We start from the raw sequence: 27,680 nt of genomic DNA, 5'->3' as shown, positions 1-27,680 counted from the left end.
TGACCCTCTCTCCCTTCCCCCAGATCCTTCGCAACATCCGCCCATCCCTGCACTTGCCCAAGGAAACCTTGTGGTTAATGAGTCTCAGAAAAGTGAAGTGAAAGTGGTAAACAAAGCAACAGCAGCTACAGGATTAGAAGTGGGGTGGGGGCCGCGGGAGACCGTCCCTGTCCCCTCGCTGAAGTCGGGAGTGAGGCGACCAGTGACACAAGTTGACATTTCTGGTGTCCCTACAAAAATACTCCACACGTCCCTCAAACTACACCACCCGCTTCCCGCTCCTGTCCCCCCTCACCCACAGAGAGACTTCACCTCCCGGGTCACCTCAGAAACCCGGAGGTGGGCGGTGAACAGGGCGGAGTCTCTGAGGAAAGGAAACGGATGGGTCAACCCTCGGGTCCCCAGAGATGTCTCCGCTACCGACGCTGCTGCTGTGGTGGCTGCTGCTGCTGACTGTGGAGCCCGCCAGCGCCTCGCTGATCCGGTACTGGGGACCCCCTACCCCGAACCTGGCATGGACTCTCCCCCTTTTGCCCTTCAAGACTGGGGCCCCCAAGTTCAGTGACTCCCAAAGCTGGCACCCCAGGGCCCGTGACTTCTATCTCTTGGGTTCCCAGACCTCCAAATTGGGCTCTCGCCCAGGGTGGGGGGCTTCTACCCCGATGTGTCCTAAGAGGACAGACAGCCCTTTCGGTCCAAGGTCCTCCAATCCTGAGACCCTCAACTGGGGACTCCTCCTTCCCTCCCCTCTCCAGACAAGTTTTTGGGAGATCCCACCCTGAGCTCTGATGATCTGGTACTGGGGTTTCCAGACATGCAACTCCCCTGACCCCCAACCCAACAGATCTTGGAGACTCAGAACTGTGACTCCCCCAGCTTCACATCTCCCAGACTGCTTAGGTCTCAAGAAGCCCAGTTTGGGGGACCCCAGGGATCCCTCACTCACCTAGCCTCTGGTGCCGCCCACCCCAATCTCTTACTTCTCCTCTCTTCTCCCATCCCCTGGAACCGGGGCGGGGGGCAGGGAGGGGTCCTCTTCCAGGAAACATTTCCCCCACTTGACGTTCTTGAGCCTCTCGAAGATTGAGTCACGGTGGGGGTGGGGTGGGGGGTGGCAAAGAAGTGAGTGAGGGGGCAGGGCTCCAAGGAGTGATTTTAGGCAGGTACGTGAATATCCCTGCACGTGATGTTTGCTAACCTGCTTCTTGAACCTAATAGATCACGGCCATTTCCCCAGCACAAAGGGCAGTGATTTTCTTCAGAGTTGTTTCAGGGCCAACAGCATCCGCAGGACCCAGGAACTTGTTAGAAATGCAAACCTTCAGGCTCCATCTCAGACCTAATTCATTAGAAACTACAAGTTCTGAATCTCAGCTCTGGGGCAGGGGCTGGCAAACTCTCAACCTAGGGCCAAATTCAACCTGCCGCCTGTTTTTTTGCGAACGAAGTTTAACAAAACCCAGCCACGTTGTCTAGGGCTGATTTTGTGCTATACAGACGGAGCCGAGCAGTTGCAACAGAGGCTGGTGGCAGGCAAAATCTTTACCAAAAAACTTAAAGTTTGAGAATCACTGGCACAGAGAGCTACCTCCTCCTTTTTAGCGGTTGGGGGAATCCCATTCTGCAGAGCCAAGTCCTAGCTAGCCGGTCCCGTCTTCAAAATTAGACACATCCTCACAGACACAGCTTTGTGCACCTGTCCAGTGATCTCCTGTGGATGAAACTCATTGAGCTGAAATGAAGTTGGGTTAAAAGGCGTGTAAGGGCTCAGTGGGTTGAACGTCTGACTTCCTCTCCTGTCGTGATCTCTCAGTTTGTGAGTTTGAGCCCCACCTCGGGCTCACTGCTGTCAGCTGCTGTCATCATGGAGCTCGCCTTGGGTCCTTTGTCCCCATCTCTCTCTCTCTCTGCCCCTACCCCCCAAAAAAGGTGTGTACAATTTTAAGCCCAATGATACACACCTGGCAAATCATCCTCCAGAAAGTTGGTATCAATCGATAGCCGCTAGTCAACGGTGAGTATTCTTAGGTCTTTGCCAATCTACAGGGCGAAAAAAGTTTTCTGACTCTCATCATTTGTATTCTTTTGACAACTATTGGGGTTGGACATCTAACATAAAAAGATGTTATTTGTTTAGAAGCTGTTTGTACTTCTGCAAATTACCTGTTTGTGTCCTTTGCTTATTATCCTGGCAAATGTCAAGAACTGTAATGTTAGCTTGCCACAGTTTTGTGGCTGCTTGTAGAAGACACAAGACCCCTGGGTCAGAGACAAGGACAGGTTATTGCTCTTGGCAACAGTAGTAGCCAGAGTATCAGTTCTCTGATCCCCAGTTCCCACAAGGCGAGATGAAGAGAGCTGGCTGAGATCTACACATGCAGTGGGGTGCATTACAGGAGGGGAACCCCAAATTTAGGGAACCTGGACCTTTTACAATGGATCATAAACCTGCGTGCTCTTTGGCCCAGAGGGAGACACTGTTTCTCCCCCAAGGCTGTTCACTAAATGAAATCCTTGACAAAGGCAGTCAGTCTGTCTGCAGAAATGTGAGAGAACCATGAGGGAATTGTCTTCCAACACCGGGTTGTTTATCTTATTCTTATTTGCTTGTAAAAGCTCTTTGCATATTAGATATATTAATTCTTTGACATACAACCTGTGATTATTTCCCTTAGATTTTTAAAAAACTTTTTAAACAGCTTTGTGTGTTGGGGAAGGGAGTACAAAGGTTTAAAATTTTAGAGTTACATTCATCAATCCTCTCCCCAATGATTTCTGGTCTTGGTATCATGATTTGAAAAATCTTACTCTTCCCAGAGTTATGTAAACATTTTACTTCTCTCTAGTGCTCTCATGTTACATTTCACATTAGATCTTTGATTATCTGCAACGTATTTTATTATGATCTTTTTAATGTTCACTTATTTTTGAGAGAGACAGAGACAGAGTACGAGAGGGGGAGGAGCAGCGAGAGAGGGAGACACAGAATCGGAAGCAGGCTCCAGGCTCCGAGCTGTCAGCACAGAGCCCGACGCTGGGGCTCGAACTCATGAACCGCGAGATCAGGATCCGAGCCCAAGTCGGACACTTAACCGACTGAGCCACCCAGGTGCCCCAAGGCATGTATTTTAGTGTAAAGAGTGAAACTGGGATTTGGTGCTTACAGTCTCCCCCACACCAACAGTGAAGAAAATAGTCTCCAACATCATGAAGTGAAGCATGCAAGTGTTTTTTGCCAAGTCTAGTTTCATGTTGGGGTCTTTGAAAGCCTTTGTGAGTGTCGAGTTCCCGAGGATGGCTTATGTTATGTTCTTTGAAATGGCCCTTATTGAAAGACTTTGGGGAAAGTCTATTTGGGGTGGGCTGGTTCGCTCTTGCAGAGTCTTTGGGGAGATTTGTCATCATGGTTTGATAGGTATTCCGTTGGGTTTCCTGGAAGGTTGTTATTGCAGGGTTTCTGACAATGGCTGCTGTTGTAGGACCATTGAGACGTTTGCTTTGTCGTTCCACCCTATTTGGGAGATTCCTTTATGGAGGGTCTCCAGGAAGAGTAATTTCCTAAGTGTCAGTATCCTCTCCCACAGGATCCCTCTCCGCCGAGTGCACACTGGACACAGGACTCTGAACCCACTGAGGGGATGGGGGAAGCCAGCAGCGGCCCCCGCTTTGGGGGCCCCCTCCCCTGGAGACAAGCCCACAGTCATACCTCTCTCTAACTACATGAATGTGAGTCACAGCCCCAGAGAGTCCTCACCCTCCTCCCCACTTAAGAAGTCAAACCCTTCATTCACCCTCTCTCCGTTTTACCCTCAGGTCCAGTATTACGGGGAAATTGGACTGGGAACGCCCCCACAAAACTTCTCTGTCGTTTTTGACACTGGCTCCTCCAATCTCTGGGTCCCGTCCATAAGATGCCACTTCTTCAGCCTGCCCTGCTGTGAGCTTTCATGGGGGAGGATGAGACTGAACAGGGGTGATGGGAGAAGTGGGGCCTGGGTCTTGGCTTCCCGAGGATTTCTGAGGTGCTGTTCTCTTCTGACATGCCCTCACGGGTCACAAGTTCACAAAGGCAGGAGGCCGCTGGGAAGACTCCCTTCCTCCAGTGACACCTCCCTGATCTTCTGACCTAGGGCTCCACCACCGTTTCAACCCCAAGGCCTCCAGCTCCTTCCAACCCAATGGGACCAAGTTTGCCATTCAGTATGGAACTGGGAGGCTAGCTGGTATCCTGAGTGAGGACAAGCTGACTGTGCGTGACCACTGACCCCAGGAAGACTTGAGGCTGGGAGAACCCCACCGTCTGAGACGATCTGGCTTAGGGAGGGGGCTTAGGAGGCGGGGCTTCCTGGGGAAATGGATGAAGGGGGCGGGGTTTCCTGGTTAAAGGGGCGGGCTTCCTAAGTGGGGAGGCAATCCTTCCTAGAGGGTTGGGGGCTGTTTTCAGGTGTGTCCATATGGGATTCATGCCTTGGTTTGGAACATTTCAGGGTTATGTAGGTTATGTCCTTCAAGAAGCAACCTGCCCCATTTGAATCTATCCGTAGATTGGAGGAATGATGAATGCATCAGTGATTTTTGGAGAGGCTCTGTGGGAGCCCAGCCTGGTGTTCACTCTTGCCCGCTTCGATGGGATACTGGGCCTTGCTTTCCCCGTTCTGGCCGTGGGAGGGGTCCGACCCCCACTGGATGTACTGGTGGACCAGGGGCTACTGGATAAGCCTGTCTTCTCCTTCTACCTCAACAGGTAATGGGCGAGGGTCTACCTTCCTATGAGTCCTAGCCCCAAGAAAGATGTTGTGTCTGCTTTCAGAAGTCCCATGTCCAATAAAGGAAGTCTCATCTTCCACTCAGGAAGTCACCTACCCAATATAAATAACGCGTGATCAAAAAGTCCCACTCACCGAGCAACCTTAAGACCTACCACAAGCACTCACTGTCATTTTAAATGCCTCATGTTTCAAACCCAAACCAGGAAACTCCGTGCCTTACCTACTCAATCAGGAACTCCCTCTTCCCTGCACACAAAGCCCAAATTCCATTTGAGAATACATTCCGGAAGTCCGAAGCTACCCATTTTAATCGAAGAAGTCCCACCTATCTTTCAGGAAGCTCAACTTTACGCTCAGAAAGCCCCACCCACCATCCAGGAAGGCCCCACCTTCCCTCTGGAGGTCCATCCCCCACAGTCATAAAATCCTACGCCTGAGCAGGTCCCACCCACTCGGGAAGCTCCACTTACCTCTGGAGGGGTCCTCTCCTTCCACACCTCCAGGAATCCCCGCCCTTCTCAGCCAAATCAGGAAGTCTGCCACCTCTGACCCCTGAGACCTACAATTTAGAAAGTCTCACCATGTGCCCAGGAAGCCACCCCACTTCTGCCCAAGTGACACCTGCCAGAGCCAATTCGCAAACCCCAGGGCTCCATGTACACTCCACCCCAGTGGCTCAGTTGGTGAAGAGTCCAATTCTCGATGTCAGCTCAGGTCAAGCTCTTCCGCTGGGTGGGGCGCCTGCTTAAGATTCTCTCTCCCCGCTCTCTGCCCCTCCCCTGCTCCAGTAAGTAACAAATTCCACCCCAAAAGTTCTACCACAGTCAAATCAAGAAGCCCAGGGGGCTGCTGCGTGGTTCAGTCGTTAAGTATCTGACTTTGGCTCAGGTCATGATCTCATGGTTCGTGAGTTCGAACCACGTATCTGATGAGCTCAAGCCCCACTTCAGGTAAAAAAAAAAAACAAAAACAGGAGCCCACTCTGGGTGAGCCCCGCTTCCCCCTCTCTCTCTCTCTCTCAAAAAAAAAAAATAAATAAAATAAAAATAATTAATTAAAAAATTTAAAAATAAAAATAAAAAAGAAGTCCTGTCCCCACTTCAGAAGCCCCCCAGGACCCTAAAAGACCTTCACCAAGAAAAGTCCCATTTCCTTTTCCTTTTTTTGCTTTGCTTCCAGTCCCAACATCTAGACCCTGCCTACATCCCACTACTCCACCCAGAACTGGTGACCTCCCATTGGCAGGAATTCCCTGCCTTTTTTTTTAAGTTTATTTATTTATTAAAAAAGGGTTTTTTTTTTTAAATGTTTATTCATTTTTGAGAGACAGAGAGAGACAGTGTTAGCGGGGGGGGGGGGGGGGGGGGGGCGGGGGGGGCAGAGAGAGAGGGAGACACAGAACCCGAAGCAGGCTCCAGGCTCTGAGCTGTCAGCACAGAGCCCGATGTGGGGCTTGAACCCACGAACTTTGAGATCATGACCTGACTGAAGTCGGACGCTTAACCGACTGAGCCACCCAGGCACCCCAAGTTTATTTATTTATTTTTGAGAGAGAGTAAGAGAACACAGTGCATGCGCGTGCAAGCCGGGGGAGGGACAGAGAGAAAAGGGAGACAGACAATCCCAAACAGGCTCCGCAATGTCAGCACAGAGCCTGACACAGGGCTCGAACCCACGAACCATGAGAAATCTCAACCGACTGAGCCACCCAGGAGCCCCAGGAACTCTCTTCCTTGACCCTGCCAGGCCGGCAGGACACTGACAGCACTTTGCCTCTGCAGGGATCCTGAAGCGGCCGACGGAGGAGAGCTGGTCCTGGGGGGCTCCGATCCGGCTCACTATATCCCACCCCTCACCTTCGTGCCGGTCACGATCCCCGCCTACTGGCAGATCCACATGGGGCGGTGAGAGACCTGGCCTCCTAGGTCTGGGAGGAATGGGCCAGAGACCAATCCCCATTGTCCTGGGGAGGAGGGAGCCGGAGGCCTGGACTCCTGCTCTGAGGGAGGAGGAAGCTGGGGGCCTGGACTCCTGGGTCTGGGGGAGGAGGGGCTGGGCCAGGGCTCCTGTGATTGGGGGAGGAGGGGCTGAGGGCCTGGATTCCTAGGACACTGGCTCCAACGTCTACCTTTGCCCCCTCACAGTATGAAGGTGGGCACAGGGCTGACTCTTTGTGCCCAGGGCTGCGCTGCCATCCTGGACACGGGCACATCCCTCATCACGGGACCCACTGAAGAGATCCGGGCCCTGAATACAGCCATTGGAGGAATCTCCTTGCTGGTGGGCGAGGTGAGGACCTAGTGTCTGGTGGGGCTTTGATGGCACACACTGGGCAGGATGCTTCGGGCCCGAGGGTGGGATTAGGTGGTTAAGAGGTATCCCAAGGCAGAAGGCACTGGGCATCACGAGTGACAGGCTGTGGGGCAGTGGTCGGAAGCAAGGACACTTCCTAGGCATCTGCTGCGTGAGTCTGGAGATGGTGATATGGGTTGATTCAGGACTGCATGGGAGTGAGAAGCCTCGGGAGTCTGGGGACATCCGGGGGAGGTACACAGGAAGCTGAGGAATATTTACCATCAGATGGTACTCAGAGCCTTGGAGGGCAGCCGTCTCTGGGAGAGAGGAGGTCTCAGGAGCAGCCTTGGGGAACATCCACATGGAGAAGTAGAGACAGGGCAGGAGCGGTGGCAGGCAGGGGAGGGGCACCTGGAGAGTGGGGGCTCACTGAGGTTGTGCAAAGGAAGCTTCAGGCATGGAGGGGCACGGTGAACGTAAAAGGTGCTCACCCACTTCTCATCAGCAGGCTCTTCAGTTTGGGAGGGGCGGGGGGGGGGCAGGGGGCGGGTCCTTCCAGGTAGAAATTTCCACGAGGTCTATCAAATGCCTAGGATGTGGGCTTATAATGAGCCAAGGGAACCAGGTAGATTGGAGTGGTTATGGGCATGGGTTGTCCGGGTTGGAACCCAGCTCTGCCACTGTTTTCTCTTGGACAAGCCACTTAATATTCCTTTGCCTCAGGGCGCCTGGGTGGCTCAGTTGGTTAAGCGTGGGTGCGAGCCCCACATCAGGCTCTGTGCCGACAGCTCAGAGCCTGGAGCCTGCTTGAGATTGTGTCTCCCTCTCTCTCTCTCTCTGCCCCTCCCCTGCTCACACTCTGTCTCTCTCTCTCTCTCTCTCTCTCTCAAACATAAATAAAACATTAATATTCCTTTGCCTCAGTTTCCTAACTTCTAAAACAGGGTTACTAATACTCGTGTTTTAGGTATGTTGTGAGGGTTGAATGCATTAGCCTACATAAGGTTCTAAGCTGATGCTCTGATCATACACTGGAAATCAACCTTGTCCCCATTATTCCTTATCTTCCCAACAAGGTAATGACTATTGGTTTTGAAGAAAGACAGACTTCCTGGCAGTTAGTTACAGTGGCCTAACGTATTCTTGGGTACTTGGGGGGTGGTGGGATTTGAGGTAACGTGGAGAACAACTGTTCTAACAATCTAAAAAGGGCAGCTTGGGGCGCCTGGGTGGCACAGTCGGTTAAGCCTGCGACTTCAGCCAGGTCACGATCTCGCGGTCCGTGAGTTCGAGCCCCGCGTCGGGCTCTGGGCTGATGGCTCAGAGCCTGGAGCCTGTTTCCAATTCTGTGTCTCCCTCTCTCTCTGCCCCTCCCCCGTTCATGCTCTGTCTCTCTCTGTCCCAAAAATAAATAAACGTTAAAAAGGGCAGCTCTCAGGATGCCCGGGGGGCTGTCGATTAAGCTTTTTGACTTCAGCTCAGGTCATGATCTCACTGTTCAGGAGTTCGAGTCCGCATTGGGTGAGCTCGAGCCCAGCTTCAGGGTGAGCCAGACTCTCTCTCTCTCTCTCTCTCTCTCCCTCCCTCTCTCTCTCTCTCTGTCCCTCGTGGGATTCTGTCTCTCGCTCTGTCTCCACCCTCACTCACTTGCACTCTCTCTCTTTTTCTCTCTCTCAAAAAATAAAAATAAACATAACAAAAATAAAAAGGGCAGCTCTCAGCCACTCAGCTCCGGCTAAGTATTCCCATGTGGGGAAAGCCAGATCTCCTGGTTTGTTGGAGAAAGCTGAAAACATTATTTGAAAGCTCCTGGTTTGGGCCACAGACCACCCCTTAAACAAAGGAAACGAGCCAATCAACAAGGAATGACTAGGTATATAGAGTTATCAAGCCAATAAGGGCAGAAACTGAAAAGAAGGAACAAGGGGGAAAGGAAGGAGGGGGTGACCAAAACCTTATAAAACAAGGTCCTTTGCCTACAGCCACAGGTATTCACCTTTGAATGTCCCCTCTCTGTAAAGAGAGTTTTCATACTGTTTTGTTTTGTGGTTTTTTTTTTTAAGTTTCTTTATTTGTTTTGAGAGAGAATGCGCGTGCTTGCGAGTTGGGGAAGGGCAGAGAGAGGGAGAGACAGAATCCCAAGCAGGCTCTGTGCCACCAGCCCGATGCAGGCCTCGAACCCATGAACCATGAGATCATGAACTGAGCTGAACCCAAGAGTCGGATGTTTAACCGTCTGAGCCATCCAGGCGCCACCATATTATTCGTAACTTTCTAATTTTCAATAATAAACTTTGGCCCGCTGCTCACTTAAAAAACAAGCAAGCAAGCAAGCCCCTGGTTTGTGATAACACTTACTATGTGTCCAGGCATTCTTCCAAACTAACTTATTATCCACATAACATACCTATGAAGTATTACTATCAACTACACCTTCAAATTGGACACCGCGGCACAGAGAGATTAAGTAACTTGCCTAAGGCTGCACAGCAGCAGACTCCAAGGATACCACCTGCACCACCGTGGGGTACAGTTGGTAACTAATTTTTAAAACATTTTAGACACAGTGCAAGACAACTTAAATGCACCCTGTGGGCTCCATGTGCCTCGGGGCCGGTAGTTTCTGATCCACAAGTAGATGAAGGAAAAGAGGGTTTGATCAAATGGGAAACTAAAGGAAGTGACAACAACTATGTTAGGGGCGAAGGAAGAGCGGGTGAGGCGAGAGAAGGCAGCAGAACTTGACCGCACAAGACCGTGAAGACCTATCTTGAGCAGAGCGGGAATCCCTCAGCCCCACTTGTTCCTCCTCTCCCTCAGTACCTCATCCAGTGCGAGACAATCCCCACGCTGCCCCCCGTCTCCTTCCTGCTTGGTGGGGTCTGGTTTAACCTCACGGCTCAGGACTACGTCATCCAGGTAGGTGGCCGTCACAAGGCAGTGACGCAATAAGATGGGATTTGAGAGGATGGAGCTGGGAACGAGACATCACTGGGACGGAGTAGGGGCCACAGAAACATTTCTGGTGCCAGGGGTAGTGGGCGGGGCAAAGCTGTGGCTCCCGGGGAAGAGGCGGGTTCGGTGTGCCTGACACCCAGTGGCCCGTTTTGTCGCCTTGCAGATTGTTCGGGGTGGTTTCCGCCTCTGCTTGTCTGGCTTCCAGGCCCTCGACATGCCTTCGCCTGCAGGGCCCCTCTGGATTCTCGGCGATGTCTTCTTGCGGACCTACGTAGCCGTCTTCGACCGCGGGAACCTGACGAGCGGGGCCCGAGTGGGGCTGGCGCGCTCTCGCTTTGGGGAAACCGGACCACGAAGGGGTGGGCCTGCGCAGGCGCAGTTCTCCGGTTGGCGCCTCGGTTAGGCGCATGCGCACCGAGCGGTAGTCGAGGCCCAGGTACTCCGTAAAAAGTCCGTTCTTACCATTGACTCTACCTGGGTCACTTTTTTCTTTTTTTTAAGCGCGTGATTTTTGGAGAGAAAAGTTAGTGTCCAGCTCTCTGACTTGAGGAAGAAAGGAAGGAGAAAGGTATCACTCCTTTTCTCCAGGGCAGGGCTCCCGCCGGTGCGGAGGTCTTGTACTACGAATCCCAGGAGGCCCTTCGCCTACGCTGTCTATAGACAGAGGCGTCCGGCACCGCGAAGCCTCATGGACCTTGTATTCCAGGCCGTGTTCTCGTCTTGCCGGGGGCGGGCGCAGCCACAACACGCGTGGGAGGCGACAGGTCGCGACGGCAGCGACAGGTGGCAGTGGGGGGTGGTGCCTGAATCGTAAAGGGCTTTCCAACCCTTGTTTTAAGGGGAGGGGATATGATTCCCGCAGACTTCAACCTCTGTTCTTCCTTTCTCCCCTTGGGATTCCGAGACCCCTGGGTCCGCCATAAAGGCGGGGCTTGAAGCCCCCGGGTTGGGGGAGCTGTGCTGTCCCTCCTCCGGCGATGATGTCATTCCCCCCCTCCGCAGCTTCTTGCTGCCCTGAGCTGCCGGGGCTGGGTCACCCCTCCCCCAACGCCAGCCCCGGATTTCCCCCATCCCCGCCCCGCCTCGACTTGGGGTGAGTACGGGGGGAGGGGGAGAAGGCACAGGGTCCGGGGGCGGTAAAACGACCCAAATCCCAGTTTTGGAGGCGAGAGACCCGGGAGATGGGGACTCAAAGATTACAGCGGAGAAATTCTTCCTTAATAACGAGCTTTGGGAGCCAAGGTTCTTGGAAGGCCTGAGGGGACCAAGGATCGTAGGCGGAGAGTCTCCATATTTTCAGCTTTACTGTTCGGGAGACCCTCTTTCCTGGATTTATAACTGATGGGAATGGGGGTGGAGGAACGAGGCTGGGATCCTAGAAGTCGGGAAGCGGGAGACCCTTTCCCAATTCCAGGGCCTTGGAGAATGGGGGAGGGGGGATGAGGGGGGCGCCAAGGATGACAGAGGTGGGAGTTTGGAGCTTTCAGGAATTTTGTGCCTGGAGGACCAGGAAAAGGATAGATTGGGAAGGAGGGGGGGGGTGGGAAAGGGCTGGAAACCAGGACAGACATTGGTCTACAGCCTCCTGGTGTCCATCGCCCCAAATCAAGTCCGCTTCCCCCTGGTCTGTTTGCAGGGCTGGGTGTCCCATACCCGGAGCCTACATTATGCCTCCAGTCGCCTACCCCATGGGTATAGACTCGAGGCTCACAAATCCCCCACATACCCCGGTGGGTCCTGTAGAGGGCCACGAGGGAGTGGTGGCATTCAGTTTTCCCTGGACCTGATGGAGTCTGGACTATACTGTTACTCCTTGCCCCAGGGCCTCCGCCCCGCTCCCATGGTTTCTAATCTGGAGTCTCATCCCATATCGTCCCCTATGGCAGCCCCCTCGCCCACAGCCCTCACCTTCTCCCACACCTTCTGACCTCTGCAAAAACGCTGATTTGGTAACTGGATCCCGTGCCTGGCTGCTGTCAAAAGCAGAAGAGAAAAGTAGAGTTGGGGGGAGGGGAGAGGATATAAGGGAGCATAGCTGATTTTTAGGTGTTTACCCTAGTCCCTACTCCCACCCCTAGTGCCTACCCAACCCCTCCTCCAGCCACCACCCCCACTCGTGACTTGCTCACTCAACCCAAGCCTCAACCTAAGCCCAGTCCCTCACCTCAGGATTCACTGCTTCTGCCTGGGGATACACCAGAATTCAGGGTAGAGAAGAGTAGGAAGTTTTGATGTCTTTTCTCTGCCTTCCTGGGTCCCATCGGGGGCTTGAGTACCGCCCAAGGTCTGGGGGGGGGGGGGCGCAGTGAAGGAAATACCTCCTTGGTCTGCAGGACAGGCTCCACTTCTGCAACTCTCTCCGCAGTGACGCAGCCTCGGGTCCTGGCCAGGATGGGGGTTAGAGGGGGTGATGGAGGGACAGAGACCAAAGGACAGCGGGACAAAGTCCCAAAGAAGTGGAGACAGAGCCTCATAAGGGGATGAAAGAGGCACGCGGAGTGGGGATAGAGACCCGCATAGGGTGACAGAAAAAGGAGAGAAAGAGAAAAGGCACTTACAGAGGAGGGAGAGAGACGGAGGAGAGGAAAAAGATACTGACAGAGAGGTCGTCAGAGAACAAGAGCAAGGGGGACAGAGATGCAGATGAATGGATAGAGACGGGGGGTGGGGGGTACAGGCTGGGAGAGGGGAGTGGAGGACAGAGACACAAAGAAGAGGGAGAGAGACCCAGGGAGAGGAAGACAAGGGCCTAGGGCAAGGAGGACAGCGCCCCAGAGAGGGAGTGGAGGACAGAGACACAAAGAGAAGAGACAGAGACCGGGAGGGGGCAGAGGCCCAGAGAGAGAGAGAGAGACAAATCCCCGAGAATAAGCTACAGAGACCAGGAGAAAGAGACTGGGGGTGGGGGGACGGAGACACAGTTGGGGGAGAGGAGACTGAACCTTAGGGAGAAGGGAGTAAAGACTCAGAAGGAGGGGAACAGATTCAGAGAACAATGAGACAGAGACCCGGAGGGAGGGTAGAGACTTAGAAAAGAGGGTCCAGAGTCTCAGCGGGGCGAGGGCAGAGACGAGGGGACAAATAAATACTCAGAGAAAGGGGATAGAAAGACATCGAGAGACACAAAAACGGGAGCGGGGGCGGGTGGGTAGGCGATACGAACCAGCCGCCGCACCTGCAGAGGGAGGCGGTGGGCCAGGGATAATGCAGCGGGAGAAAGCCCGCAGCCCCTGACCCGCCCCCTTCGCTCCCGCAGGCACCGCCTCCTCCCGCCACAGCCGGGGCAGAAGCTGAGGCCCCCGCTCCAGCGCCTGCGCCCAGCTGCTCGGTGTCTGGCCAGCCAAGGGGGCGGGGCAGGACACGCCCCTCCACTAGCCCCGCCCCAACTCTCCGCTCCCGCCGGGACTTTCGGACACCTAGCCCCGCTCTATTTCTCATTGGCCCCGCTTATTTCCTCAGCCTAGCCAGTTTCCCGGCGCTTAGGTTTCTCCCCTCCGCCGCCCTTAAGGCTCTCTCTTCACCTGTCCTCATCCATCCCTTGGTTCTGCAGTCTGCAGTCCGCTGTTATCTAGACTTGGTCCCTTTTACATCACCAGTTAGAAGTTCTTGCAGCGCCCTCCAAAGCCCTGCTGACCCTCACGCCGCTCTCCCAGGTTCTCTGAGCCCAGACTCCCCGTTCCAGGTCCTATTCTTCCATCCAGCCCAGTAATTTTGTACTCTGCAGGTCTCACCTTTCCCGTAGCGTCCCCATACCCGTTCTGTACTCTCTTAGCCCTGCCCCAACCCCGCCTAGGCTGGTTGCTTTCAAGCCTCTTAGAGCCCCAGTACTCCCCTAGTCTCGTCTTCCCACAGTCCATTCAAGACGGTTTCTACCATTTGTAGATCCCACCCACCTTCCTCGGTCTCATCCATCCATCCTGACACTCCTTTTCCCGGCCCAGCCCTGTCTGACCAGGCCAAGCTTGCAACCCCGGCCCGACCCCTTCCTCGCTTCGTTCCCTTTCTTAGTCCTAGGCAGACGCTCTCAGGTTTCTAGGCCTCGCTTATATCCTCTCCTGCTCACTGGGTCTCAGTCCCTATTCCTCCTTTCTGTCCAGCCTAGTGCCATTTCGCGCGAAAGTACGGTCTATTCTTCATTTCCAGTTCCCGCCCCTCGTTCAGTCTCGCCCCCTCACTACCCAGCCCAATTAGGACTGTTTCTAACTTTCCTAGGCCCTGCCTCTTCTTAAGATCCGCCCTGCCCCGACAAAGCAAAGTTAGGGGTCCAACCCGGCTGTCTCCATCTGTCCCTCCCCACAGGCTCCAGGTTGCCGGCTCTTTAGATCCTTTCTCTGTCCAATCAGGACCGTCTCCCCCATGCCAGTCAGAAGTCTTTAAGTAGTTTGGACTTGTCCACTTCCTCTGCTCCGCCCACTCCTTTCTTCAGTTCAATCAGATCTCTTTCTCATATCTAGTCCCATCCCCTCAGTTAGCTGCCCGTCCTGCCCATTTGGCACCTCGCTCGGACCTCCCCTTCTCTCGGAAAGACCCAATCGGTGTGTTTCACCTGCAGCCCCGCCCCGAGCAGCTAGGCTGTGTGGAGTCCCTGTCCTTCCCCCTGCCTCAGCCCCGCCCTAGCGTCCCCAGACCAATCAGCTCTGTTCCGCCCCCACCGAGGCCCCGCCCCCTCCACCCGTCGCTTCTTCCACCCAATCACGCCTGCTTCTCCTCCTGCAGCCCCGCCCCCGACGCCCCGCCCCTTCAGCCCCGCCCCCCGTCCAATGCTGAGCTCAGTCTGCGTCTCGTCCTTCCGCGGGCGCCAGGGGGCCAGCAAGCAGCAGCCGGCGCCACCGCCGCAGCCGCCCGAGTCCCCGCCGCCGCTGCCCCCGCCGCCGTCACCGCCGCCGCTGCAGCAACAGCAGTTTGCGCAGCCCGGCTCCGCCGCGTCCCCGGCGGGCCCCCCGGCACCCCGCGGGCCCGGGGGCCGGCGCGCCGAGCCATGCCCCGGGCTGCCGGCGGCGGCCATGGGGCGGCACGGCGGCGGCGGTGGCGACAGCGGCAAGATCGTGATCAACGTGGGCGGCGTGCGCCATGAGACGTACCGCTCGACGCTGCGCACCCTGCCGGGGACGCGGCTGGCCGGCCTGACGGAGCCGGAGGCGGCGGCGCGCTTCGACTACGATCCCGGCGCCGACGAGTTTTTCTTTGACCGGCACCCGGGAGTCTTCGCCTACGTGCTCAACTACTACCGCACAGGCAAGCTGCACTGTCCGGCTGACGTGTGCGGGCCTCTTTTCGAGGAGGAGCTCGGCTTCTGGGGCATCGACGAGACCGACGTGGAGGCCTGCTGCTGGATGACCTACCGGCAGCACCGCGACGCCGAAGAGGCGCTCGACTCCTTTGAGGCTCCGGACCCTGCGGGCGCAGCCAACGCCGCCAACGCCGCTGGCGCCCACGACGCGGGTCTGGACGACGAGGCGGGCGCGGGCGGCGGCGGCCTGGACGGCGCGGGCGGCGAGCTCAAGCGCCTTTGCTTCCAGGACGCGGGCGGCGGCGCCGGGGGGCCGCCAGGGGGCGCGGGCGGCGCAGGCGGCACGTGGTGGCGCCGCTGGCAGCCCCGCGTGTGGGCGCTCTTCGAGGACCCCTACTCGTCGCGGGCCGCCAGGGTGAGCGTGCTCTCGGAGCCCCCCTCCCTCCTCCTTCTCCTGGAGATCCCAGCCTCTTGTGAATGCCCCATCCTAACCCTTAGAATCCCTTGGCCCATCCCAGCCCCTCCTGGTCTTCCTGGTCTCTGGGCTCCCCAGTGTCTTAGAAGCCTGTTTCCCCAAACCTGAGTCTCCTGTACTTTTCTGAACACACCCCCATCTCCTGACCATCCCCAGATCCTCAGAAGACGTTTCCGCAACCTTCAGAATCCTCCAGATCCCTCCAAACCCCACCCTGCTTCCCTAGGCTCCCCAAGACTCTTAGAAACTTCCTCCCCGAGTATGAATTTCCTGGGCGTCTGTGAACAACCTCACCCCTCCTTTCCTGGACTTCTCTGAGACCCTCAAAAGAATTTTCTCCAGCCCCGAGTCTTCTGAGCCCCTGCAAATCCTTTTTCACCTCTTTTGGCCACCCCAGAGACTCCAGAAGACCCTTCCGCAGCCCTGAGTTTCTTGGACCATCCCCAGACCCTCCGAAGACCTCCCTCCTTAGCCTTCAGTGTCCCAGACCCTGTGAACACTGCTCCTGGCTTCCCCTGCCCCCTGCGGTTCCTCTGAAGCCCTCTCTCCAGCCCTCAGTCCCTCAAGTTCTACAACACCTCCCTGATTCTTTCTCCCTTTGCCCCTCTCCCCGCACCTCCTCCTCTCTCCAAGTTTGAGTGTTCTGGCTATTTTTGAACCCTATTTCTGCCTCCGAAGTCTTAGAGGACTCCTCCGCCTTCATCTCAGAGCCTCCTAGACCCCTGTGAATCTCCAAACCACTTGCTCTGGCTAGGACACTTTCCCCCTCCCTCTTACTGCAACACTGAGCCTTGGGGAGTCTTCCTTTCTGGGACCCTCCAGTCCTCTGTGTTCACATATCTTCCTGCATCCTCCCCGCCAACTCCCATCCCAAGGACTTTCCCTATAAAGCTCCAGACTTCCCCCAAGCCTTTCACACTCCTCCTCAGTGTCTCCAGAAGAGCCTTGAGCCCCCATAATATGTCTTTCCTCTCCAGAAGCTCCCATATGCCTTCTTCAGCCACAGATTCTCCCAGCTTCTTCTCCCTTCCACAGCCCACTCTTTATCTCTGGGATCCCCCATCCAGAGCCTCCTGGCCCTTTCCCAAGTCAGTCAACTGACTTTTCCTCCTGCTCCAGAACTTTACCGAACCTGTCTTTGGGACTCCCCCACAAGTTAGCAACCCCAAACCTCCTTCTCAAAATAGCTCCCACTTCTTTCCACCCTGCCTTGGTATCTTTCCACTGGTCCCTACCCCAGCCCTGCTCACTCCCCCATTCCCAAGCTCCCTGCCCCACCATCTAAAGCCCAGGACTGGGCCCCTCTGCTCCCCTACCCCCAAAGTGAGCCAAAGAGCCCACACTCCAGCCTTATCTCCCTTGAAATGCCAGATTTCCCCCAAAGCTCCCTTCATCTTCCCCCCAAAACTTTCCTTAAACATCTATAACTTCCCAGATACCGTCCCCCTTGGTTCTCCCTTGAACCTCTTCCTCCTACTAACTTCCTCCCTGTGTTGGAGGGGGGGGGGGTAGTTCAAAATGGGGGAGGATTGGAAAGAGGGGCAAAGAGGAGCAACTCCGGCCCCCCCCCCCCCCCCAGCCTCCCTGGGACCCAAACACCCAGAGGAACGGTCCGGCCCCCTCCCCCCACCGTGCCGTGTCCTGGGCCGGGAAGGACGCGGAGCCGCAGTGCCGCATTCGCGCCAGGGGAGGGAGCGAAGGGGGGGGGGGGGGGGGAACCCGGAGGCACCGCATAAAGTTTGGTCCTGAGAAGCGCTGAGTTGGCGAGATTTGGGGTTGGGTGGGGGGAGGTGAGGAGGAAGAGGTTCCGAAGGGACTTGGCCCTAAATGATCCCTCAGGCCTCTGAGTGGCTTCCTCCCCCATGGCCTGGGGCGCCCTTCCCTCGTGAACCCATTGAAGGGTGCTGAAGTGAGACTAGGGGTCCGGGACAGGTACGGGGTGGGGGTGGGGGTGGGGGTGGTCACTCACTCCACAAATGGTTCTTGAGTGTAGGCGTGCCAAGCACTTTCCAGACTATTAGTGAGATCGCTTGAGAGAGTTGGGAGCGGAGGCCAATGCAAAGTGGAGGGTACGGCCCTACCTCATCCTCGCTCCCCTCCCCGTAATTTCTCCTTTCCTTCTTACAGGGACTCCATGCCCTCCTACCCCTTCTGCTTTTGAACCACCTCGGGGCAAGGGGTTAAACCAGTCCCGGCGCTGTCCAGCCTCTACAGCTGCGCACTGCGGCGGGTGCCCACCCTCCCCTCCTTGCCCTGGGAGGGAAAGAGTTAAACTCCTGGCCCTCGGTCTCCCGACGTGAAGCGGCGGCACTGCGGCTGCGCCCCTCTTGCTCTGCTCCGGCCCCTAAGGGGTTAAGACCGCTCTCGGCCGCGGCGGCTGCGCACTGCGGCGGGGGAGCTGGCCGCGGTGCTGGCCGCCGCGCGCCCCGCCCCCCGGCCCGGCCGGCCCGCCCCCACTGCGGTGCCGCAGCCTGCGCCGCGCACCCGGCTCGGAGGGGGCGGGGGAGCATCGGGCATGCGCTCTGCGGCGGCCTCTGGCCTCTTAAACCACTGCGGAGAACCGAGGAGGGGGGCGGGGCAGAGAGGGCCAAGTTTGACCCCAGCCCACCTCAAGGTCCCGGGCCCTTCTGCGGCACCCTCTGGCTTGCCTCTCTGCTCTGCACTTCAGATTAAAGTTAAGCCCTCCCAATCCCGGACCCCGCCCCCTCAGCCCTGTGGAGGAAGGGGAGTTGCTGAGGGACCTTGCTGCTCTCCAGTCCACCCCAAAGTCTAGGGTCCTCTCTTCAGTCTGACCCTGAGCCCCCTTTTCTTCTTGAGTCCCTGATTAAAAGTCAAGCGACCCAGGCCCTCCTCCTCTGCGCATCTGACTAAAGCCCTCTCTTTGCCCTAACACCCATCCCCTTCTCTCTCCAAGGTACTAACCTCACTCCTCTCTGCGTGTTTGATAAAGCCCACAGTCATCTCCAGGGGCCTGCTCCGTCCTCTTCCTTCTCTAAGATCTTGCCTGCACCCCTTCGGCTCCTCAAGGTTTTCTTCAAAATCCACACCAATGCGTGCAGGACTCGAGTCCTCCCCATCTTGAAATGACCCATGTGCCCCCCACCCCTGGACTTCTGGCTAAAGCCTCATCACCTTTCTGGCCCTAGCTCCACCATCTCCCATCTCCCCCCACGTTCAGGCCCCTGACCCTCCCTTTCTCTCCAGAGCCTTAAACTCCAACCCTCCTTGCCTCTGTCCTTTTCTCTTTTTGCACACTTGACCCTTCGCTTCTTCCCCCATTTATGGCCCTAACACCCCTCGGTGGTTCCATCCCTTTGCTGTCCTCTCTGGACACCCAGCTTTCTCCCTTCTCTGGGTCCCGGGCATTGTGACCAAGGTCCTTAAACCCTGGCTTCTCTCTGAGGCATCGACCTTGCCCCCCACTAACTGATGCCTCCATACCCTAGCAGGAGCTCACATTTTCTTACTGAGTTCCAGGTACTGGGCCAAGCACTGTTTCTGGAGCCAGGACTTTTGTATACTCATCTAATGTAATCCTCAATAATCCTGTGAAAAACCTGAGGTGTAGAAAGCTTAATCTCCTTGCCCAAATTAGGCCATGGAAACGCTGGCTCCAAATGCAGGCTTTCATAACTTTCATAACTGTTTTGGGATTCTGCCTCCCTGCCCGCTTTCTCCACTTCCCCTTCCCTTGGCTCCAAGCTGAGCTCCAAAGCCTCTGATACCCCGAGGGTGAGTGATCTTAGTCTCCCCGCCACTCCCCTCCCATCGCAGAATCCTTGGACCCTGCTGGGGAGTCCTCAGATGGGACACCAGGTGTGGGGAAGTGGTCTCGGAGACAGAGTAAAGGGCCAGAAATGGCCGTTTCCGCGAGAACAGTTGGTTGCCCGTCTGCCACCACTGCTGGGGCCAGCTCCTATCCCAAGCCGGGGAGAGCTGCCTCTGATCCTTTCCCTCCCCCCTTTTCAAGCTTTACAGGGAAGAGCAGGCTGTGATGGAGGTGTGGGGTGGGGACTCCTGGATTTCCCCGGAGGTGGGGGCTGGGGAGGGGCGGCCACTGGGAGGGTCTCCTAGAGGTGGCTGGCTGACCAGATGCCTGGGTCACCTTTTGCCCTCTCTCTCCTGCCCTGCCTCGCAGTATGTGGCCTTCGCCTCCCTCTTCTTCATTCTCATCTCCATAACCACCTTCTGCCTGGAGACCCACGAAGGCTTCATCCACATCAGCAACAAGACGGTGACGCAGGCCTCCCCCATCCCGGGGGCTCCACCGGAGAACATCACCAACGTGGAGGTGGAGACGGAGCCCTTCCTGACGTACGTGGAGGGCGTGTGCGTGGTCTGGTTCACCTTCGAGTTCCTCATGCGCATCACCTTCTGCCCGGACAAGGTGGAATTTCTCAAGAGCAGCCTCAACATCATCGACTGCGTGGCCATCTTGCCCTTCTATCTCGAGGTGGGCCTCTCGGGCCTCAGCTCCAAGGCTGCCAAAGACGTGCTGGGCTTCCTGCGGGTCGTCCGCTTCGTCCGAATCCTGCGCATCTTCAAGCTCACGCGCCATTTTGTGGGGCTGCGCGTGCTGGGCCACACGCTCCGCGCCAGCACCAACGAGTTCCTGCTGCTCATCATCTTCCTGGCGCTGGGCGTGCTCATCTTCGCCACCATGATCTACTACGCGGAGCGCATCGGCGCCGACCCCGACGACATCCTGGGCTCCAACCACACCTACTTCAAGAACATCCCCATCGGCTTCTGGTGGGCCGTGGTCACCATGACGACCCTGGGCTACGGAGACATGTACCCCAAGACGTGGTCGGGGATGCTGGTCGGGGCACTGTGTGCCCTGGCGGGGGTGCTCACCATCGCCATGCCCGTGCCCGTCATCGTCAACAACTTTGGCATGTACTATTCGCTGGCCATGGCCAAACAGAAGCTGCCCAAGAAGAAGAACAAACACATCCCCCGGCCCCCGCAGCCCGGCTCCCCCAACTACTGCAAGCCCGACCCCCCTCCCCCGCCGCCCCCGCACCACCCCCACCACGGCAGCGGCGGTATCAGTCCTCCGCCACCCATCACCCCGCCCTCCGTGGGGGTGACTGTGGCCGGGGCCTACCCAGCGGGCCCCCACACGCACCCCGGGCTGCTCAGGGGAGGCGCGGGGGGGCTCGGGATCATGGGGCTGCCTCCTCTGCCGGCCCCCGGGGAGCCTTGCCCGTTGGCTCAGGAGGAAGTAATTGAGATCAACCGCGCAGGTGAGCAGGGGTGCATGAGGGGCAGACGGGGGGGTGGGGGGAGGAGGCCACTGCTTCGGTTAAGAGACCGGGCGGTCACTACAGAGGGGAGAGAGAAAAGCGAACAGCTACTGCTGAGGTCAACAAAGAGGCACGGAAACAGACGGATTCTGTGTGAAAGAGACGGTCTGCGGGAGAGCCAGACTCGCGGCCAGGACATTCGGGGGGACCAGGGAGGCAGAGCGATCGGCCTACCGGGAGGGGGGACTCGGGCACAGGCACAGAGACGGTCTAACATGTGAATCACCAGCCGACCGGAGACTCGGCGTCTGAGTCTTCCGGTGGTGATGCGGGGAAAAGAGCCCGAAAGCGACAGAAAGCAAGCAGTTGGCCCCGAGAGCAGGAGAGACAGAGAGAGAGAGGACAGAGGCGGAGGGCCAGTGGTAGAGAGTTCAGGTTCAATGACAGCGAGGCCAAGAGAGGAGACAAGACTCAAAGACCAAGAAGTAGGTAGAGGCCAGGAAGACAGGCCCAGAGGGCGGGCCGGCCGTGTGACAGTGACTCGGGACCCAGGGCCCTTGGCTCCGGCTCAGTCCGAGAGACGCACAAGAGAGGCCAAATGAAGAGGTGAAGGGAAGGAGATGAGGGAGAAGAAAGTTGACCCGGTATGTCCCTCCCCGTAGGGGAGTCTGTGTCTCTGAAGGTTGGGGGCCAAGGTCCTGTGGTCCTGAGCAGGGAGAAGCCGGTGGGCCCCACCCCCATGACTTAAGTAGGTCAAGAAAGGGAGCTGGGCCGCCCGGCCCTCATCTGGCTCCCTCGGCCGCTGACCCAGTTTCACACCAATTAAAAATAGCTCAAGTCAGAGCCTGGGGGACCCCCACCTCCCGCCCTCCCTCCTCTGTCACCTTCCCAACCCTTCCCCGCTGTGCCCTTCCCAGCACCCAACACCCTCCCTAAACAGCTACCTCCCAGCCCCCTGAGGCCCCCCAGCCGTCCCTCCAAACCTACCCCGACCCACCTACCCGACCAACCCAACACTGCACCCCAGTACCGCCCTACTCGGTTCACTTCAGCCGACCGCCCACCCGGCACTCTACCCCAGCCTCCTTCCAGGCACCCAGCTCGCTTCCCAACCACCCTCCAGATGCCCAGCACTCCACCCAGTCCTGCCCTTCCCAGCACCCAACACCTGGCCCGAGCAACACCTCCCGCCACACAGCACCCTCCATCCACACCAACTCCTGACCGCCCTTCCGCATCCCTGCTGTCCTTCCCGGCACTCAACACCTCCCCCCACCCCGTGACCTGTCCCCTAAACCCACCAGCCACACACGCCAGCACCCAGCTTCCGGCCTGCCCCTCCTGTCCCTTCCTTGAGACACCCTGCCCCTCAGTCGTCTACATCCAGCACCCTCCTTGCTAATGGCACCCCCACCCTGAGTTCCTGCACCTCACTCTCTCCTTTGTGTCTCTGTCTGTCCCTCCGGCGCAGATCCCCGCCCCAATGGGGACCCTGCAGCAGCTGCGCTTGCCCACGAGGACTGCCCAGCCATCGACCAGCCCGCCATGTCCCCGGAAGACAAGAGCCCCATCACCCCTGGCAGCCGTGGCCGCTATAGCCGGGACCGAGCCTGCTTCCTCCTCACCGACTACGCTCCTTCCCCTGATGGCTCCATCCGGAAAGGTGAGGTGCCCTCCACTGGCCCCCTGGAGCCCTCCCTCTCGCTCTCTCTCTCTCTCTCCCTCCCTCAGGGGAGGGAGGGAGATGGGGGAGGAGGTGCTGGACTTCCCTTCCCCCACCCCCTGGCCCCAAATTCCCTTCCTCCCAGATCCCCCGCCCCCCAAGTTTCCTCACCACTGACCCTTCACCTGTCTTTATTCCATCTCCATTTCCCCCCACCCCACCCCGGACCCTCTGGCCTCTTCCCCCACCCCCAGCCACCGGTGCTCCCCCACTGCCCCCCCCAGACTGGCGTAAGCCAGGCCCCCCAAGCTTCTTGCCCGACCTCAACGCCAACGCCGCAGCCTGGATATCCCCCTAGCGGACGAACCCCTTCCCCCCGGGGTAAGTAGCCCCCACCCTTTGATCCCCACCTTCTTCCTGACTAACCCCTCTGAGAACATGCATCCCCCACTGACCGAGACTCCCGTCCCCTCACTGTGAACAGCTCCATCCAATTAACCAGCAGCCACGACACTGACCCCACACCCACCCGCCCAGGACTTGCCCTGCCCCTCACTAACCCCCCAGAACTAACCCGACCCTCCCCACCGTGTGCCTGACCTCCCTCCCCTGCCCTCACGACTGACCCCCATCCTCACCCCCATTCACATCTCTCTCCCTGCCTCCCCCCCCCCCGGGTTTTTTATTCAATTGAGAAAATGGGGTACACACCCAGGACACTTTGGGGTGCAAGATGGGATGGGGAAGACTCAGCCGCTCGTCCAGTCGCTTGTGAATTGGCCAGCGCTTACCAAGGACCTGTGTGTCACCTGCGTGTCACCTGCGTGGTGCTAGGCACAGGGAATCAACAGGGAAGAACCCCCCCCCCCCCACCACACCACACCGCCCAAGGAGCTCCCAGTTTGCTGGGAGAGTCAGACACTGACCTAGAAAGCCACTATTTGGGGTGATATATGCGCAAGGGGAGGTACCACAGGGACACGCAGTAAGAGGAACTCGCACGCTCCCCAGGACAGGATGAAAGTAACGGGGAAGGCTTCCCGAAGGAACTGAGGTCTGGAGGTGTCCTGACCTCAAGTGCAGAAGTGATCCCAAGGGACATAGTGACCACAGGGACTGGGCCAAACAGTGCGGAGGAGACTGGGGACTGGCAGGTAGACGTGAGGTAGGAAAGCAGGCCTGGGCTGAACCTTGTTTAGGGACCTTGTTTAGGGACCCTGGGGGGGGGGGGCGGGCAGGTCAGCGCCTGGGCTGTGTGGGGCATGGACAGGAGACTGGAGGTCAGGAGGCCCGGGGAGCAGGCTGGGATGAGGGTGCGAGGGGATGCAGAGGAAGGGACAAGGCAGAGGGAGTTAGGGATCAGGGACAGACCGGGAGGGACGGGGCTGGGAACTGGCACTGGCGAGACAGAGAGTAGCTGAGTAATTCAACAAACATAACCAAGCACTCATCACACGCCAGGAATTTAACAGGATTCTGTAATCTTCACTGCACCCCTAGCTAACACACAGCTCGCTTCCTTCCTCCCTCCCTTCCTCCCTTCGGCAACTAATCACTGAGGGCACAGTTCCAGGCACTGGAACTTTGGCGATTCACAAAGCATGACTCTGCCATCACAGTTGACACTCTAGAGCACGGATTGGCACGCTACGGCCCCTGGGCCAAACCTGCCAGCAGGCTGTTCTGTAAATAAAGCTCTACTGGAGCACAGCCACTGTCATGCTACAACAGTAGAGTGGAATAGTTGTCACGGAGAACGTGTGGCCCGCAGAGCCGGACATATGTAGCGATCGGCCCTTTACAGGAAAAGCTTGCCACCCCCTGATCAGAGGAAGCAGAAAAGCAACCCAACAGATGGACAAAAGGACATGATGATTACTCTGGCCACTTCAGATAAGGGGGTCTGCAAAGGCCTTTTTGAGGTGACGTGAACCCTGAAAGGTAAAAAGGGCCAGCCGGCGGAACAGCAGGTGCGAGGGTCCTGTGGTCCTGAGGTGGGATGAGCTTGATTTGTTAAAGGTGTAGCAAGGAGGGAGGTGTGGCTGGAACTGAGCAGCTCAGGGGAGAGGGGTGCCAGACAGAGCCTGGGGTGGGGGTGGGGGTGGGGGGAAGGATCATGAGAGGTTTTTGTGGCCATGGCTAGAGGCTGGATTTGACCTTAAAGGTGACAGGGAGCTGCCTGAAGGAATTTGATCTATCACTTATTCCTTCAACAAACTTCTGTGGAATCTTCTTTAGAAATACACAGACACATCCTTAAAGAATCGAATCGCTACCTGCAGCTTAGGGAGGTGCTATAGTGGGATGTGGGGCCTCCAGGGACAGCCTTGGTTCACGGAAGTTCAGGGGGTGGGGCATGAGCAGACAGGAATGAGACCCCAGGCCTCTGGGCTCCGAGTCCAGAAGGGACAGTGGCCCTTCTCGTTCCACCCCCTAACTCCCCAATTCACCCTCCATTTTCATCTCATTATCCCCCCCCTTTCCCTGCTCCCACTTCACCCACCCCTCCCCCTGCTTGCGCCCAGGCCCTTTCCACCCTGTTTCCCACCACGAGGTCTGGATGGGCCCCCACGGAATTGGGGGGGGGGTATTTGGAAATGGGAGGGAGGGAGGAAGGGAGGGAGGGAGGGAGGGAGGTGTGGGGGCTGGGTGGGTTGGGGGAGGGGTCTCTGCTTCTCTTGCCTCTGATGCCAAAATCCATTCATTGAACTCAAATGATGGCTGGAGCTGATGGGGCTGACTGAACCCTCTGCCCCAACGACCTGGATCCCTCCCCACTCCTGCATTTCCAAGCTCCTTCCTCTCTCTCCATCCTTCCTGGGTGACCCACCGTCCCCTGTTGTCCCCCTCTTTTTCTCCCAGGACCCCCCCAATCCCCTACCTGTCCCATGACCCTACCCTTGTCCATCTTCCCGAATCACCTGAGCCCAACACCTAACACCTGTTTCCCCTTCCTCCCCAGCCCTCCCCCTCTTCCTTCTGTCATCTTCCCTCCCCCCACCCCTCCCCCCAGTCACCCCGGAAGCTCCTTCCATATTTGATGTCTTTGGCCGCCCCCATTTCACTGCTCCCCTCCCCCGGAAAACACCAGAGAGGAGGAAGAGATTCCGGCGTTTCTCCGTCCCCCCAACAGTGAGGCTGTGTTGGGGGGTTCCGCCTGACCACCCTCCCCCCGCCGTGACTCTGTGTATTTCTGTCCCCAGCTCTTGTCACCGCCTGAGACCTCGCGAGACCCTCGGTCCCCCCCTGCCCCTTCCCCCCAGGTTAGCAATTGGGAATGGCTGGGAGGGGGTGTTCCCAAGATACTGGGCTTCCAACCCCTGCCCCCCAGGCCCTCTGTCCTCTGGTCAAGACCCCCTCGCCCAGACAGACCCCTTGGCACTGACTGGGAACACACTAGAACTTCCCCCAGACACCGGCAGCACTCTGAGATCCTCCCGAGCTTTCCAGAAACCACACACACACACACACACACACACACACACACTCCCCGGTCTTAGACCCTTTTGGCTCTCAGGCCTCTGTTAGACCTTCCCATCAGAAGGTTCCACGACCCTTTAAAGATACCTCATCACAACCTTCAGGTGAGCCTTGCCTCTCTCAGGTCCGCCCCCCCACGGTGGGGGGGGGGGCACTGCCAGTTCACGCTCCTTTCTGCCTCTCACAGCCCCACCCACCTGCCTTTCCTCCTTTCTCCACCGCTAGGTCAGCCCCCACCGGAGCCCTCCCGAGCCCTCCCCACCGGCTGCTCCCCCCACATGCATTCCACCGAGCTCCCTCCCCATGCCCGTGCTGCCCACCATCCGCCTTGCTGCCCCCCCCCCAACCCTTTTGCCTCAGATAAGGGGGCCAACGGGGGTAGGGAGAGGGGAGGTGGGAGGGGCGGGCTGCGGTGGGGATGGGGTGGGGGAGGCTCGGTGGGCACCACCCTGCCTCCTAACCCTGAGTCTCTCCCCCCTCCCCATGTCTGAACCTTTCTCCTTGATTCCGACTGACTGTCCGATTTGTTCACTTTTCTCTCTCCATCTCCTTGGTCCGCCTCTGTCCATCTCTCTGCCTCTTGCCATCTGTTTTGTTATGTCTTGGTGTCTGACTGTCTGTCTCTTATCCCGTCTGTCTCCCTCGCCGTCTCTATCCCGGACTCTGTGCTTCCACCCTTTTTCTGTCTCCTTGCCTCTTCCCGTCCCTCTCTCTCTTTCTCCGGCTCCTATCCTTTCTGGCCGTTCCTCCCCCTGCTTCCCTGGCTCGGGGTCTGTCTGTTGGACCCTCCCTCCCCCTGCACCCCCACCTCCATGCTTCCTCCCCATGTTTCTGCCCCTCCCTCCCCCCACCCAGGTTACGAGAAATCCCGCAGCCTGAGCAGCATCGCGGGCCTGAGCGGGGTGTCCCTGCGCCTGGCGCCCCTTGCCACTCCCCCTGGCTCTCCCAGGGCCGCCCGCCGCGCTCCCCCAACCCTGCCCTCCATCCTCTAACGCTCCCCTCCCCCCCGTGGGGGGACTGGGGGTGACAGGGAAGAAGGTCAAAGGAGCTGGGGGTGGGGGGTGGGGGAAAGGGTTTTTTTAAAAAATCAAAAAGTCATTAATAATATGCAACCGAGACGACGACGCCAGCAGACACCCCCGGACCCCTCACCCCCACCTGGGTCCCCAGGATGGAGGGGGAGGAGCCAAACTCCAGCCCCCACCCACCTCTCCCCCCTCCTCTCCCCCCAATAAAGCCTTCTCAGGTCTCCATGAGCCATAGGACATCCCGCTCCCATAAACTCCTGTAAATACGTCCAAATTATGCCATTTACATTTTGGGGCGCCTCTCCGCTAGTCTGCATGCCTCCCTCAACCCGGATCCCTCCTCCCCCCCCTTCCAGCTCCACCTCAGCAATAAGCCGCCAGGGGCTGCATGCCACGCGATTGAGGGAAGGGGAAGTCTGGGAAGGGGGCGGGGCCTCAAGGGGGTCCGGCCGGCTTTGCAGCCGCGGGAGGGTCTCCTAGCCTCCTACCGTTCGCCCCAGGAGGACAGCCCATCACATTGATGTAAAGAGTAA

At 57.6% G+C, this 27,680-nt stretch overlaps 3 protein-coding genes across 4 annotated transcripts; 2 read left to right on the top strand and 1 right to left on the bottom strand.

Annotated features, from left to right (window-relative positions):
- The first annotated feature begins 327 nt into the window (after nucleotides 1–327).
- NAPSA (napsin A aspartic peptidase) lies at nucleotides 328–10,490 on the top strand. Its single transcript, XM_047837337.1, has 9 exons — nucleotides 328–484; nucleotides 3,585–3,726; nucleotides 3,814–3,937; nucleotides 4,131–4,249; nucleotides 4,545–4,744; nucleotides 6,551–6,673; nucleotides 6,914–7,058; nucleotides 9,885–9,983; nucleotides 10,186–10,490. The coding sequence occupies exons 1-9, from the start codon at nucleotides 408–410 to the stop codon at nucleotides 10,423–10,425; spliced, it is 1,269 nt and encodes a 422-aa protein (XP_047693293.1). The 5' UTR covers nucleotides 328–407; the 3' UTR covers nucleotides 10,426–10,490.
- On the bottom strand, nucleotides 413–13,460 carry LOC125153814 (uncharacterized). Of its 2 annotated transcripts, XM_047837340.1 has the most exons (6): nucleotides 13,186–13,460; nucleotides 12,341–12,404; nucleotides 11,951–11,995; nucleotides 7,344–7,475; nucleotides 5,240–5,328; nucleotides 413–2,040 (listed from the first exon to the last, which is right to left on the bottom strand). In XM_047837340.1, exons 1-6 carry the CDS (start codon nucleotides 13,458–13,460, stop codon nucleotides 2,025–2,027), a joined length of 621 nt encoding a protein of 206 aa, XP_047693296.1. In that variant the 3' UTR covers nucleotides 413–2,024. The 2 variants fall into 2 exon arrangements, with proteins under 2 accessions (XP_047693296.1, XP_047693295.1); XM_047837339.1 differs by lacking the exon at nucleotides 7,344–7,475 and having other exon boundaries at nucleotides 413–3,511.
- Nucleotides 13,461–13,765: 305 nt separating this feature from the next.
- KCNC3 (potassium voltage-gated channel subfamily C member 3) lies at nucleotides 13,766–27,384 on the top strand. The gene is given in 7 exon segments (XM_047837336.1): nucleotides 13,766–15,667; nucleotides 19,866–20,976; nucleotides 22,448–22,639; nucleotides 22,894–22,913; nucleotides 22,915–23,020; nucleotides 25,843–25,902; nucleotides 26,975–27,384. Coding segments are annotated over 6 exon segments (2,331 nt in total). The 5' UTR covers nucleotides 13,766–14,782; the 3' UTR covers nucleotides 25,860–25,902; nucleotides 26,975–27,384.
- Nucleotides 27,385–27,680: the final 296 nt, after the last annotated feature.

Source organism: Prionailurus viverrinus, chromosome E2 (genome assembly GCF_022837055.1).
Source record: "Prionailurus viverrinus isolate Anna chromosome E2, UM_Priviv_1.0, whole genome shotgun sequence".
Taxonomy (NCBI): Eukaryota; Metazoa; Chordata; class Mammalia; order Carnivora; family Felidae; genus Prionailurus; species Prionailurus viverrinus.
The sequence above is the reverse complement of the archived record's forward strand: the minus strand, read 5'-3'. Positions and strand labels throughout refer to the sequence as shown.